This window comes from Rutidosis leptorrhynchoides, chromosome 7, assembly GCF_046630445.1.
Source record: "Rutidosis leptorrhynchoides isolate AG116_Rl617_1_P2 chromosome 7, CSIRO_AGI_Rlap_v1, whole genome shotgun sequence".
Taxonomy (NCBI): Eukaryota; Viridiplantae; Streptophyta; class Magnoliopsida; order Asterales; family Asteraceae; genus Rutidosis; species Rutidosis leptorrhynchoides.
The window spans coordinates 46973063-46989807 of record NC_092339.1 but is presented as its reverse complement, the minus strand read 5'-3'; the positions used below and the strand labels follow the sequence as shown (position 1 = coordinate 46989807).

The 16745-nt window shown below is 34.3% G+C and overlaps 2 protein-coding genes across 2 annotated transcripts; one reads left to right on the top strand and one right to left on the bottom strand.

Annotated features, from left to right (window-relative positions):
- Nucleotides 1–1430: 1430 nt before the first annotated feature.
- On the top strand, nt 1431–2486 carry LOC139859171 (putative fasciclin-like arabinogalactan protein 20). Its single transcript, XM_071847969.1, has one exon. It carries the CDS (start codon nt 1431–1433, stop codon nt 2484–2486), a length of 1056 nt encoding a protein of 351 aa, XP_071704070.1.
- Nucleotides 2487–3040: 554 nt separating this feature from the next.
- LOC139856798 (probable boron transporter 6) lies at nt 3041–7762 on the bottom strand. Its single transcript, XM_071845503.1, has 12 exons — nt 7601–7762; nt 7417–7499; nt 7045–7237; nt 6625–6763; nt 6205–6537; nt 5682–5855; nt 5487–5582; nt 5269–5385; nt 4871–5187; nt 4361–4637; nt 3373–3654; nt 3041–3230 (listed from the first exon to the last, which is right to left on the bottom strand). Exons 1-12 carry the CDS (start codon nt 7702–7704, stop codon nt 3201–3203), a joined length of 2145 nt encoding a protein of 714 aa, XP_071701604.1. The 5' UTR covers nt 7705–7762; the 3' UTR covers nt 3041–3200.
- Nucleotides 7763–16745: the final 8983 nt, after the last annotated feature.

Genomic DNA, 16745 nt, shown 5'->3' with positions numbered 1-16745 from the left:
CATGTTCATGCTAAAATGGTTTCGGCTTCCAACTCTGTTCTACCAAATCGATCGTTAAACCAAATAATCGTGAGTAGTCATTTATACATACGAATCAATAGTTGCTGCAAATTTTATCTTGTCTACGCTGGTGAATCGTTTCGTGGCTTAACCTGCAACAAACGTTGCAGTTGTGTTAGCATCCATAAAGCAACCAGCCTGACCCGCCCAATTTGCACCCTTAAATGTAGTTTGATATGACAAAGGAGAGTTACTAACATGTAATAGCCTATCGTTGAAACTCGATCTTAACTTCAACTCACTTCTACGGGTCATCTTTTCATCTGCGCTTACACGAAACAGATCACTGAAGCTCGATGTTACCTTCAGTTCTCTTCGAGTTGTCATTTCATCAAGTATCTCAGCATTAGAATGAAACTGTCGATCATTGAAGCTTTGTACCGTGAACTCGCCTCTGCGGGTTGTCATTTCATGGAGTAACTCTGCTGAATCAATTTCAAAATCATTCACCATGATTTCTTCATCAGATCTTTCCCTCTGTTCATACACAATTCCAACATCCATACCTTAAAAAACTCAGACAAAAATATAATATTGTAGCAAGGTTGCAAAAATCGCTACTCATGGAGTACTCGGTCAGGACTTATGGGGAACCCCGACTTTGACTTATTTTGATATGAGCATAAATTAATACGCTATTGGTTAGAAGAAATTGTTTACCATATGGTGCACTATTGGCATTGGGCTTGTTTAATTTGATCGGCTTTATTTCGGTGGTGAAATATTAGATGGGTTAACCCGTTTTCACTAGACTGGGGATAGCCTAACGGTTCCCCCATGTACTTTGTGTCATTAGATAGGGAGAGGTGTTCGATCTTTAGGGATGACATAATTTTCCTTAAACTAATTGAACACCAATAATGGTTTATAGGGATGTTTTACCGGATTCGGAGTTTCGGACCTCTACCCGGACCGCTACCCGAATGGATGTGTTCCCGGGTAACGTCGATCGGGTTCAGGTTTCCGCCTGAACGTGTGTGTTACGTTCATATGATGAGGGGCATTGAAATAAATGATCTACTGATGCCAAAAAATTGCCGTTCAAAAAAAAATAATTTGAGGAATGTGGTTTAATGCGGCAAAATTTTGATGGTTAGTCACTTAGTTGGTCCCACAATGTTATGGAACATTTGGCTCGCTAAGAAGAACGCTAAACGAATTCAATAAAAATTGTGAAGTAGATGCAGTGATGCCTAATTTTCAGATTTTGTTGTACGTCGTTATATTAGATGTCACGCCCCCTCATTTATTTTTCTATTGGGCCTTCTAATGTGTTAGTATAAAGATCTTGATACAGCCTTGTTTTGTAATTGGGCTAAGCCATCTATTTGTTGCCAACAAAAAAAAGAACTTCTCTGTGTGCTGTATCAATGGCTCCAAATTTCAAATTCACCATGATTTTTGCAGCAGTTATCTTCATAGCTACATTCCGTCAAGCCACCGCACTTCCGTCGGAAACACTAGCTAACGCCGCCGACACTCTCTCCAATTCCGGCTATGTCGCAATGTCCTTAACCCTAAATCTCGTCGCCGACGTCTTATTATCTCACCACAACGCCGCTACAATCTTCACACCACCGGATTCCTCCTTCGCCGACCAAGGCCAACCGTCTCTCAACTTACTTCAGCTCCACTTCTCTCCGATGGCGTTCTCTCTCTCCAGCATCCGTTCTCTTCCTTTCGGTACTAAAATTCCGACCGTCGATACCGCCACTTTCCTCACCGTCACTACTCCGTCATCCTCCGATGAAATCTCAATCAACGAAGTAAAAGTTATTGGATCGCCGATTTTCGATGACGGATCGTTGATCGTGTACGGTATCGAGACCTTTTTCGATCCAAATTTCACCGTTCCTGATTCATCGGTGCCGATTGCACGGTTAGATCACTGTACGGCGTCGTTTGGAGGTGATGCGAACAGTAATTTCTCGTTTCATGATGGAGCTAATGTGTTAATCTCTAGAGGCTACTCTGTAATTGCTTCATTTCTCAATTTACAATTGCTAGGATTTCAAAGTCACCCTGCGTTGACTATTTTTGCTCCTAGTGATGAAGTAATGGTTGATTACTCCGGTAGGTTTCCTGATTATCAGTCACTGTTTCATCGACATGTGTTGCCGTGTAAAGTTTCATGGAGAGATTTGATTAATGTGGATGACGGAACTACGTTTGACACGTATTTGAATGGATTCAAAGTCAAAATTAACAAATCTGGTGGTAGTTTTAATGTGAACGAAATTTCAGTTACTTTTCCGGATATGTTCTATAGCGATTGGATTGTGATTCATGGAATTAGTGATGTCATATCGGTGCCAATGCCTGCAGATGAAGTTAGTGATGATGAGGGAGATCCTGTTGATGAAACGCCTGATAAAACTTCATCTAGAATGCTAGTTACTATCGCTCCAGATCGTTCCGAGTTTTAATTCGGTTATGGCGGTACTGTTGTTCTTATTGATCTGTTGTAAGCTGCACTGTTCCGTTTCATGGATTATATGTCTATAATTGAGTCAAACAACACTTCCCTATTACTCATGTACTTAGTTTCTATTTGATTACTAGTTGCTCCTTGATGTTAATACGTATTAGTTCAATCATGATGTTATAGCTAACTTTGAGTTTATGGTAATGATAAATGAAATTTGTATGATCATATCTTGGAAGATTAATTGACTGTTAATTCGATTTCTGCGTATAAGTATTTGCTGGTAAAAAGTTGATTCACAGAAGTCATACTGAATTCAGTTGATAAATTCGTGATATTCTTTGAACAAACCAGGAACATGTTGACCCGTTGTAAGACCTACACATGACGAAGGCATTGCAGAATTTGCTATGATTAGGAGTAGTCACTTTTAGTAATATGCTGAGATGGTGTATATTTTCTTGTATAACACAACAGCTTAAAAACATAGCAAATTCAAGTGAAAAATTAAAAATCTGCAAACGATAGCAAATTCATTACAACGTTCATTTGCTTTCTAGTTTCGATTAGTAATTAGTAAATGTTCACCTAGTCTTCATGCTAAAATGGTTTCGACTTTTCAACTCTGTCAACCAGATCGACTTACATTAACTAACGAATTGTAAATAGTCATTTATACATATGAATCAATAATTTGCTGCAACTTTTCTCTTGTTTACGCTGGTGAATCATTTCGTGGCTTAACCTGTAACAAAAGTTGCACTTGTGTTAGTTATTATTGTAGCTATATATAGGTGGCAATTTTGATCCAATTAAAGCTACCAGCCCGACCCGCCCAATTTTGCACCCTTATATGTAGTTTCGTATGACAATTGAAAGTTACTAACATGTAGTAGTCTATCATTGAAGCTCGATCTTAACTTCAACTCGCCTCTACGGGTCATCATTTCATCTGCACTAACACGAAACCGATCATTGAAGCTCGATCTTAGCTTCAACTCGCCTCTTCGAGTTGTCATTTCATCGAGTATCTCAGCATTAGCATGAAACTGTCGATCGTTGAAGCTTCGTAACTTGAGCTCGCCTCTGCGGGTTGTCATTTCATCGAGTAACTCTGCTGAATCAATTTCAAAATCATTCACCATGATTTCGTCTTCAGATCCTTCCCTCTGTTCATACACATTTCAACATCCATCCATACTTTTAAATCTCAGGCAAAAATATAATATTGTACCAGGTTATTGCTACTCGGGCGGTACTCGGTTGGGACTTTTTAGGGAGTACTCGGCAACTCGGAGAGTACTCCGATGTTGACCAAGTTTGACTTTGATGTTGACAGACTTTTGACTGATTTTTCGAGTAATTCCAATTTTTACGGAATTTTGACTGATCTTCTGAGTAATTCCTAGTTTTGGAAGAGTTTGACCAAGTTCGACTTTGACTGATTTTGACATAGTTTTGACCGATTTCCCCGAGTAAATCCTATATTTTGCCGAATTTTGACTGATTTTCCGAGCAATTCCGAGTTTTGACAGAGTTTGACCAAATTTGACTTTGACTGATTTTGACATAATTTTGACCGATTTTCCGAATAATTCCGATTTGTTGCCGAATATAGACTGATCTTCCAAATAATTCCGAGTTTTGGCCGAGTTTGACCAAGTTTGACCAAGTTTGACTTTGACTGATATTGAAATACTTTTGACCGATTTTCCGAGTAATTCCGATTTGTTGCCAGATTTCCGAGTAATTCCGAGTTTTGACCAAGTTTGACCGAATAATCCCGGGTTGCAAAAACCGAGAACTCGACGAGTAATTCTGAGTTTTCTGCAACACTAAATGTAGTAAAATTAAATCAACTCTAAAATAACGTACCCGTGAAAGACTCATGCTTTGAACGGGGCGCCCGATGAATTCTTCGTACTCAGATGCATCAAGTTCCTGAAGATGTTCAGGTGGAAACACTTTCGGAAGAAAATGTTCTCTAATCGGTATGAGCAAGAAAAATGGCAGCGGAAACAAAATCCCGCCCGTTGGAATCCATGTAATTCCATAACAAATCAAGAAATACACCAGTTGAAACGCAGTAAACATCGTTATATATTTGAACGGTACCGATTCCACGTATGAAGCATGAAGTGATTCCAACACTCTGTCCCCAAAACAAACCATAATAACGTAAATTCAGATGAACTCGATCATATTATTAATAAGGATTTTGCTAATGACAACCCTAAGGGTTGTCGTTATCACACTTAAAACACTTGTAGCGGTTGGTTATTAACTTTATGGTGGTGGTTACCTACTAGTACAAGTGTTCTAAGTGTGTTAACTCGTTAGCGAAATCCTATTGATTTAATTATCAACAGTATAAGATTGTCTTACTTGAAACGTCGACCAGCAGGGATGAAAAATAGCAACAATCGCTCCCAAAATTGATTGCCGGGAAGACTATCGATCGACATGTAAGCAAAGTATCCCCATAGAACTGAGGTTGGTATCATTCTAATAGCAGGAATAGCGAAAACTGCAAATCCTACCATAATTGATTGCAGCAGATTAGTAACACGTTGCTCGTTGACTCGAACAGGCAAGTAAGCCTCGATATGCTTTTCGGGGTCAAATTTTCCCTTTGTATCTCCACCGTCATCACCATTCATTACAACTTCTTTTAAGTTCTCCAACTCCTTATCAACAACACTCTGCAGGCAAAGATTTACTTAACTAAATAATAATTTAAAATGATTAATAACATTATTTGAGTGTTATTAAAAAGAGCATACATTTGAATGTGGTTCCATTTCAACGAAAACGTCATGCATCCTGCAAAAGATTTCTGAGTTGCTTGCTTCTAGCTTTATGCCTTCCTTGGCACACTTAACCATCTTCTTTCGCATCATCTATCGTTTAAAAATAAAAATAAGAACCAACTTTAAATTAATTAAATTTATATATTTAAATATGTCAACAGAAGATAGCAACTTTATTATGCGTGTGTAACCTGTCTCTTGAGAACCGAAAGACTCCTTGTGTGCATAGGTGATTGTGGGAGAACGCCGTTTGAAGGTGGGACGCCAATTAAACCACACATCAAAGTCTGAATTAACAAAGGTGAAATGAGGAGATACGATATTAACAAAAAAAAAAAAGAATAACGGAAATATTTGTAAATGGAATGTAAATTTTAACAACCTACCATGAGGCCAAGCAAAAACACATCATAATGATAAGCAGACGGATTTTTAAGGTTGAATTCCTTCTGTTGTGCCATTTGTGCAGCTACACTATGATCAAAAAAGTACAAGGCTGCTATCATCATAGCTGGTATTACGGCACTAAAAACGTGAAGTGCTGGAACCTTTACCATATCCTGTAGTCAGATTACAGTTCAGTTTTATATCATTATCCAATCAAAATGTTCACGAAATACAATTTAATATGCGGAAGCTTATGCACAGTTGTAGGAAATGGGCAGGTTGGTCCAAATGGGTACTTCTGGTATTGTTTGAGTCAGTTTGTGTTGGCGAAAAACACTTTTTATCCAAAATGCCTATATTTTAAATACAACAGTATGGTATATGATTACAAAAAATTAATTATTTCATTAAATATGATTGTGGAGGACCCAAATCAACCCATTCAGTATTAAATGGGTTGAAATTGCCATGTGTAACTCAAAATGTGTCTTTCGCAATGTTATTTACAGAACAGTTTTATACCTTGATGACTGTCCAATGGGATAACGAACCAGCCTCCCAAGGTAGAGGACAAAAAAGTCTCCTAGGGACATCATGAGGAAGTTCGGATGGCTTGGCGTAAGATAACGCTGTCCAAACCAACACCATAAGTGGGACCCCATAATCCGCTATAAAACTTCGTAACCACCCTGTACCATAACGCCAAGACCTAGCACCTCGACTCTTCATAGAAGTAATAAGTACACCAAAAGAGAAGATAACTGCGAGTAGCCCGTTCGTATATAGCCACTGAAACTGGTACTGCTCTGCTGTATTGTTTTCTCCTTTTGGAACACGAAATTCACTAATTACTCCCTAAGTTTCAAACACAATTCAATTAGTAAAATGAAAGAAAAATGGAAAAGAAAAAAAAAACATGATAAACAATTTGCATATGAGTACCCGAACTGCCTCTTGCATAAAAAGCACTGAAATAAGCATGCCAAAAAGCTCCCCTGCAACCCTTGTAAATCGTGTGATGAGTGTGCAAGCGTTTAGTACAGCAAGAACACACAGCATTATCGCAGTCCAGAAACAGACCCTAGTACAAAGATAGTTTAGTAAATAAAGATGTTATTATAAAAACTCAATATTCATAAATAGGATTTTTCTAACGACAACACCGAGTGCTGTTAAAGTGCAACAAAAAAAAATGTACTTTTTAATAAACACCACGTAAAAGTCAGCATTAACAGCTTTGTACAACATACTAATGCACATTAACGACAGCTCTAAGGGCTGTAGTTAGAAAAATCCTTATCAATATTATAAATTTGTATATTAAATTAAATAAATATTATATTGAATGTAAAGTGTGCATACCATCCAACCCATGCTAGAAACAATTCTTTCCCTAATTCTGGCCTTCCTTTAGCAAAACCATACAAGTAATTGTACATAATCACAGTAGGTTCAGCAACTCCTAATATTAAAAGAGGCTGCCCACCGAAAATCGCATGTATAATTCCACAAATCGCAGTAGAAGTAAGCGTTTCGACCGAACTTAAAGTTCCATCTACCCACCAACAAAAAAAAAAAAAAATAATAACAATAATTAACATTCAGATTTCCACAAATTTGAATCCAGACCAAACCACACAATGGAAGATCATATCAAATAAAGCAAGAAACTTTTTTAACATACTGATTTAATTTTAATGAAAATGAAAAACATAATGATAGAGTTGTTACTACCTGTGTCCCTATTCAGCTGCTCACCAAATGCAATTACTGGCAGAGCAGAAGCAAAGAAGATATATGCTGTTGGAGCCAATATCCTTAAAAATTAAAATATATTAGCACAAGATCTAAAATAAACACTCAAATTATTATACTATACACTTGTTGTACCACAATGTAACTTAATATAAGTAAGTACCTAGCTCCAGAACATAGAGCACCAACCCAATCTTGTTTATAACATTGCAATCTTCCATGTATATCTTTTTTAATCCCACTAAAGGGTTTGTTGTGTTGATTCATTGAAAGTTTTCTGAAACAACTGCACCTTGCACCTCCTGCTTTATACTTTTTACTGAATTTAAAATGTGGAGTATTATAATGCTGAAATGTAAACACTATAAGTATACGAAGAATACAATGACAGGTGAAACTAGTAAAGGAAAAAGGGAAAATGGTTTTTTTTTTTCTTTGTAAGATTATTATTACAGGGTGTTAGCAAAAGGACAATAAATAAAAACAAAAGCCGCGTTTGGTGGCTCCATTCCATATACACGTCACAACATTATTCACTTTAAAATCTACACATTTTTCTAATTTGTTTTTTATATTTTTTATATTTAGAAATTATAAATTCAGAATTTTTTTTTCAACAGAAGGAATTTAAATTAAAATAGGTCCAACTACCTAATTAGTTACAAAATTAATCAAGCCATAATACGTGTGATGGATTACATCCAACTATCTATTTGAGCAAACCATTAATGTAAATCTGGGGCACAATCTCGCTATGTCCAAGAGCAGGTGTTCTAGATATGATCGGGTAAGTGGTTTTACATGTTTTGGACTCTCGTCAATGACTCTTAACATGTTTTTAAAAAATGTAAACCCTAACAACCTTGAACCATATACATCACACAAGCACCAATGAATAATTAAAAACAACAAAAACCATGTCTTCGCACAACACGAACCGAGTAATTCATTAGAAAGTATATCACTGACTTGCATTGATGGTGTGAACTTGTGACAATCCGATGAAAATGAAGATCATCTCAAAGCCCTCACGAAGCCCTAACATGGCTAAACAGATGGAGGGATGTATGAAATCTTCGAAACAAAAGGCAAACCCGTCGAGCAAGAGAATGCGGAAGCAAGTCCAAGTGTCGAATGAACTAAGAACACTACCAATGATTCATCCGGACCGAGTGGTGCTTCACCAAGATGTAGAAAGGAGGTCGGGAAAGGAATCCGATGAGAACAAACAACTCACCACGAAAAAACCTGAACGAAGAGAACACGATATTTAGTCCATAGAAACCAAACTGAAATATCTATGTTGTGATGGTTACACATATTTAAAGATATACTTGTTAACCACTAAAATTCATATATTATTCTATGTATCTCAAATCCACCTTAAAATTTAATGAGAACAATGTAAAACGATACGAATATTAATGTATGTTATAGGCTCTATGTAATACTAACATTCATTAGGGCAAGGCGTACTGATTTGATCACTTCCAGTAAAGACTTTCCTGACGAGTTTTAGATCTGACAGTTGATGAGTGGCTGAAACTAGTTTATTGGCCGTTAATCAGGTTTAATGTTATTTATTATTTTTTAAATATATAAGTATTTACGTTTGTTTTGCAAGTTATGTTAGCGTTACTTGTGAATTTCAAATCGGATTTAACATATATGAATAATAACATACCCATTTAGTCTACAAATTTTTGTAAATATAATTGAATTACAAAAATAATACATTACTCCCTTGTTTTTGTTTGAAATTTTTTTTATATTATTTCACACAATCAAGTCCCAACACAACATATGTCTTCGCTTACAGTTGATCCCACGTGTGTCACATGCTAAAGTGATATTGATTAGACAGTACTTGTGACAATCCGGAAATTTCCAACCAAATTTAAACTTTATCTTTATATTATTCCGACACGATAAGCAAAGTTTGTTAAGTTAAATCTCAAGAATTTTAAATTGTGTTCATACATTCATTATAACCTCGACCAAATTCCGACGATTCACGAACCGTTATATATAAATAAATATGTATATATATGTATATATATATATTATAACTTGAGAATATTAATAAAGTATTAAACGTATAATACTTTACATGAACGTATTTGTTCAATATGTTTATCGATTGAATTAGAAGATAATATCAAATGATTGATTTATCAGATACATTATGATATCATTACGGGTCTATGTTATGAGGTCCACTGTGACTTAAGAAATCTATTCTTTTTGACAACATTCGAAAAATAGTAAAGTGATTTATAAGTAAGAACGTGAAGTGTAAATAACTTAGATGTTGGATATCGACAAGTTAAGTAACTCGACATTTTTCATTAAGATGATTTCATACGTTTATTTAACCTTTGAACTTTATCTCATGCTTCACCAACAAACTGTAATTTAAAAACTTGAAACCTATTATGAATATATATGATTCTACTTTTCTAAAGCATTTTATGATATAACGATTTCCATTATTTTAACCTTTAAACAAAATGATTCTTAAAAATATATTTGGTTTTGGAAAACAAAATTATTATATTTATTTGATTTAGTTTCAAACGTACAAAAACGTTTTCAGTTTAAAAAGAACTTTATTATTAAAACGTATATAACTTTTATAAATATCTAGAACCACTTTTGACAACTCATTACTTAACCAGTATGATAAAGATAACGATATTTATATTTTATTTTATTAAATATATATAACAATTTAAATGGTTCTTGAAATGGATTACAATGGCCCATACCAACTCCCACCACCCATCAAGACCCTTGAAGGAGCAACTAACAACTTCCAGACTCATTTATCTCATTTATGACATTTGTAAATTAACTTTTTCACGTTTAATAAATATATTAAAATATTATCTATTTTAATTGTTAATAACATGTCTTTATATAAAGTGTTAATACCTAAAAAAATAGTTAAATTGTGTGTTTTTCATGCCTACTCCATGCCATATTATCTTACTTTTTATTTCCGAGTTTACTAAAGTAAACAAATTTGTTTCTGTAAAAAAGAAAGAAGGCAAGATGGGCGGGTCCAATTTGAAAGGGGTTGTTGGCTTAAAGCGGGAATCTTTTGGTTATCTTCCTTTGACAATTTGAGAAAATGACGTTAAAAAAGAAAACATATTGGACTAGGCAAGATGAATTTTTTATCTCTTTATGTAATACTTATATAAAATCGCATTATCATGATATTTTTAATGAATGTATAATATAATTAGGATTTAAACTTAATTTTTTTTTAACATTTATCTCTATCTCCGAATAAAATTATCTAGGATGTTGTATGCATGAGCACTAAATGTATACTTTAGACCATTTTTGTAAAAAAAAAAAAAAAAAAAAAAAAAAAAAGACCACCCAAATTGACCCATTTATGTTTTTTTTAAACAACCTAACAAATACTTTATAAAGTATACAACATTTGGATAATATATAACGCATGCTTAGACTTGCATTTATGGGTTGATTTGTTATCTTTTGCTCAACAACTATATAGCAATAATCTATGATTGTGTCCGTTGCTGAAAATCGCGTAAATAATATAATGTTTCACATTATGTACTTACTAACTAATACAGTACTTGCTTACTCCCATAAAGTAGCCCCGCGAATTCGCGGGCATTAAACTAGTAATAATAATAATAATAATAATAATAATAATAATAATAATAATAATAATAATAATTCGTTACTTTTATTCAGATTTTTAAACGATACTCTTTAGCGTGCGTAAATAATATGCACATAGCACTTACATTTGATTTTTATGTGTTATTAATTTACAATTTTTTTCATGCTAACAATTCTAAAAGGTTGTCGTTATTAAAAAAAATTAACGGCTTATTGAATCCGTTAATTTTATAGTGAAAAGTGTGATGTCCAATAAACGATCTGAGAAAAAATTATATTATTTAAAACTATGCCCTTAAATTTTTTTTTATTATTATTAATTTTATTTATTACTTATTATTATTATTGAAGTAGTAGTAGTAGTAGTGGTGGTAGTGGTGGTAGTGGTGGCGGTGGCGGCAGCGGCGGCGGTGGCAGCGGCAGCGGCAGCGGCAGTAGTAGTAGTAGTAAGATTCTTAGAAAACAATAAGCGTTTTAAATGTTAAAATGGGTGGATCCAAAAGAATCCGTTCCAAAATTTTCAAAATAGACAATTGAAAGGGACAGACGAAGGAGGAAATGAAAAAAAATATAGAATCATTGAAATGAGAATAGATATGAGGGAAAATTAGACTAACGGTATGTTTGACCTATTTTATGAGCTTATAGGAGTTTATAATTTTTAAGAGCTTATAGTTTTTAAGTTTTATTTGATAATATAAAAAATGTAGAGTTAATGAATAAATAGAGTTTAAAAAATAAGCTTCTTCCATCAAGTTTAAAAAAATAAACCTCTGACTTATATTAAATTACATAACTATCATTTGAATAATAATTTAATATATATTGAGTATTATGCTGTTCTTTTTGTCAATTTAAAACTATAAACTCAAACTCTAGCTGCTGCCAATGGGGCTTTGCCTCATTGGTCACCATGTTAACATGGTGTTAACATGTTATTGGTCGGAGGTCCATTCGGAAACAATCTCTTTATCCATAGAACATTAAGAGGAAAGACTTTCTCTACTCTTGGGTGTTTCACTCTAGGTGGAGAAATGACTTATCTTTATTTTATGATATAAGAAAGATTATCTACATCTTACCTCCTCATACTTCACTTTTGTGGAATTGAGTTTTATTGTTGTTGTATTAATGTAATGAATAACAACAAAAATTATTATCTATAAAAATCAAAATAATATATAAGTAGCATCGTTAGGCAAAACACAATAATGCAAATACACATGCAAGTACTCGTAGTCATAGAAAAAACAACTACAGTTGACGACAAGGAATATAATTCAATGCCAAAGTTAGAAATACTACACGAAAAAAAATAAGTTTTTATATAAATTTAAGAGTTCGAGGATGGTGGATGAAACTTTACTCATAGAAAAGATGAAACTGTTGGAGCCAATCGGTTCCCACATCGGAAAATGAAAGAAACGAATGTGCATATATAAGCCTTATGAGACCTCCTCTCTATCAACAATTGATTTTAGAGAAATGTGGAACTCATTATGTAACAACCCTGGATTTTTCCAACTTTTAATTATTGTAGTAATATTTACTATTAATGTTTGCGTTTTAATAAATGTATTTTTATACATTTACTTGTTACCGTATTTGACTTTACATGTCCCGACTTGTCTTTGTGACACACGTACTTTTCACGAATAATATTTTGAGTATTATTTACGTTCATGATTAGTTATTATTAATCATTTTTAATTAACTAATGCAAGTAGTTAATTGCTTGAACTTTTATTTATTTAATTGTTACATACTTGGACTTGGGCTTGTATTAATGGACTTGGAAGCCCACCCTACTTTTCTTAATGGACTACTAGTTAGCCCGACATTAAGCTAGTGGATTATTAAGGCTTAAACTTAGATTAATTAAGTTAATGAGGAGACAAAGTTGTCACAAGCATGCTAGTAACTCTTTCCCATACATTTAACTTTAATCCATTCTAAGCTTACACCATCTCCCCATGCATGAAAGTGAGCATTTGACCTTCCTCTTTGAGCCTCCAAACCGTCGACATCCTTGTGCTTGGAGGGAGTTCAAGTTTCTTTTTTTTTTTTGTTACTTATTTGCTAGCCTTTCACTCCATTTTACACACTCACACTTACACCACTTTTTCTCTCATCTTTTCTCTCTACATTGTAAGTAATATGAACTATTTTCTTCTTCTTTTTTTCCCTTTGAAAACCGAAACATATCATCATCATTTACTAGTTTGATTGTTTGTTGTTGTTAAAGATCAAGTTATCTAGCTTGAATCTTCATGTAATCTTGGTTACTTCCATCTTTTATTTGATGAAGAACCAAGAACAAGAATATAAACTTGTTACTTTATCGTTCTACACTTAAATGTTTTAAAGATCTAAAAGTTCATAAGCTTTATAATCATACTTGTGTTCATATTTTGTAGACTTGAAGTTTATTTCCTTAAGATCCAAACTTCGATTTGAATCTTCTCAAGTATGAAACAAACATGAACATAATACTTGTAACTTTAGTTTATTTCTTTCTTTTGTAAGTACTTTAAAGTTGTGATATTGTTAATTTGGTCAAGTATTACTAGTTAAACTTGATCTCATATTTCTTGAAACTAAAGTTAACTTTATAAGTTCAAGAACATGGAAGTATAACTTTCTAGTTATAACTTCATACACTTGTGTTGGATCTAAGTTTCTATAGCTTATAGTCTTCCAAATTTGTTGTAAATAAGAGCTTATAAGCTTACATACATTCTACAAGATAAAAATCTAAGTTTCATAACTTATGTTTTCATTAAAGTGAAGATCCAAGTTCTATAACTTAGGATCTAACTTAAGAACACTAGATCTAGACTTTCTAGTCTAGGATCTTTAAGATCTAACTAAGATCTAAGTTCTACAACTTAAGATCTTGTTTACTTAGTTTACTTTCAAGTTTGTAACTTAATATTACTATTAGAACTCATGTATGTGTCGGATCTAAGATCTTGATGTAACTTTGGTTCATCAAACTACTTACAACCCTTAATTGAGTTGTGCTACATATCTTAGACTTACACTAGTGTTATGATGGTCAAAACTTGGTTAAGATGATGCAAACACATCAACGAGTTGTACACTTGAAGCTATAAGCATCAAGGATGAGAACCGTGATGAGCATCAAGCACCAAGAACCCACCGGAGCACCTTACCTACTATTTTCCGGGTCTGATCAATAACATGGGCTACTGGGAAAGTTGATTTCCAGCTAGTTCGATTCAAGTAGATGATTTTCTGTTTAGGCATCGTCTTAATCCGAGTTACGGTTTAGGATTTATGGCCTTCCGAAAGTCACTACACCCTTTTAACGTTGTGCTGAAATTTCTGACCTACTCGCACTTAAACCGTCGCCACTGTCAAACGAAGAGGAGTTTGGTTCTGGAAATTGGTAAGCCTCTAGGGGACTCATATACGGAGCCATGGCCACTAGTCTCACCTCATTTCAGTTTTATAGAGGTCGTGGCGACTCAACGAAGTCAGCCTTTATTTCAAACTCTATTCTTGATTGAAACTTACTTTACACTTTTTGATTAATGATGAATGATGATGATACTTAAGACCTAATTTACATACTTTTAAATCTTTGGAAACGATTTACTAACTTAGTAACTTTTGACTTAGGTTGAGTACCTTTTGGACAAACTACTTGCTTACTTTCCTGAATCAACTTTACTACTTTTCACTGTGAGTTATAGCATCTCTTTTTACTTTAACTATTTTGGGACTGAGAATACATGGGCGTTTTACATTTTACATACTAGGCACGAGTACTTAAACTTTATATATGTGTGGGTTATACAACAGCATAAACTTTCCCCTTAGATCGGTAACGTTTAGTCATTGGTCTTTGAACCGGTGAATGCGAATCTTAGATATGGATCCATAGGGTTTGACATCCCCACTCGGGCTAGTAGAGCTAGCATTTAACGGGTGTTTAATACTTCGTAAACTTACGCACTCTGTGACGATCGCTCCAAATCCATATGGACGAACACGTCATTCATCGATTTCATTGCGAGGTATTTGACCTCTATATGATACGTTTTGTAAACATTGCATTCTTTTGAAAAGGCACACCATAAATGAATATTTAAATCAAAGGTTTTTGACATCTGATGATTTCTACATATAGACAATCATCGTAAATAATAGTTTACAATAATACTTCTGTTGACAATGCAGCCAAAATAAGACACATGGTGATGATTTGGTGAATGCAAGGTTTCCTTGAAAAATATGTCATGTAAGACTCCATGCACATAGCTTGTCTAACATATAAGCAAACAGCGGAAGACTTCTAGGAAACCTGAGAATAAACATACTAACAAGTGTCAACACAAAGGTTGGTGAGTTCATAGTTTTAGTGTTGCGCATAATCTGTATATAAAGGTGGATCACAAGATTTCAGTTGTTTCATCCAGAAACGTTTATCAAAATATTCTACAAGATTGAGCACCCTGGTAACTAAACTTTAACGTTTTAATAAGTACCCCTGTTTTAACATACATGCAACCAACATGTACAATACACGCAAACTAACGTGTACTAACCTCAAATAGCATACGTCTGTTTTATAGTTCAGGCTAGGGTTTCTATACCTGGGACAGACGGGGATGTCAAGCCCTATGGATCCATATACTACTACTCGCACCCACCAGTTCTTATTAATGGCAGTTACTAGTTACCAAAGCTAAGGGATTTTTGGTTCAAACTCGGTGTAGAATTTAGTATGTACTTGTATCCATTGCGTTTAAAATAAAGTGCATGTATTCTCAGCCCAAAAATATAGATTGCAAAAGCAATTAAAAAGGGAGCAATGAAACTCACCTTAGCAGCATATAAAGTCGTTCACCAAAATGTGACTGAAACTCGGATTACCAAATAACCGTAGATCTCAACCTAGAGAACATATGTTGGTCAATAAATGTCTATGAAGCTAGGTCAGGTCATAGTGTAACAACCCTGATTTTTCGTTACTTCCGTTAACCTTCCGTTAGTTTATTTAACGGCAATTATTTAACTTTTATGCGTTTACGTGTATTAAATGCGTACTTGATCTTCAGAGGGTTTCAATAATTAATATGGGTTGATATTAATTCAAATAAATATTTCGGATAATGAAATACGATAAAAACGATACGATTTTGATAATAGCTTTTTGAGCAACGAAACGCTCGATTTATTTTAATAATTAATTTTATTAATTATTAACTTTTTAAAATATTTAATTTATTGGGTTTTTAATAAATTAAGCGATTGGTTGCGTTTAACCATCGGGTTAGCGTTCCGGGCCTTCGGTACGACTAAACGACACTTTAAACCGACCACGAGTACAAGCTTTTGCGAAACACGAGCCCGGGACACCATGGTGGGTCCCATTCGGCCAAAACCCCACCTCCTCCCCTTTTATTTTCAATTTTTGCAATTTGAGGGGCTTATATGCTAAATTAGTGGAACTAGGGCTTAATATAAATACTAAGTAATACACTAATTACCCAAAACCCTTCCCCATTATATTTTTTTAGTCGACATCTACTTCTTCTTCCTCCCTCTCTGCTGCTCGTCGACCATCAACCCTAGCACCATTAAAAATTCGATTTTTGCTCAAGCCTTGAACATTA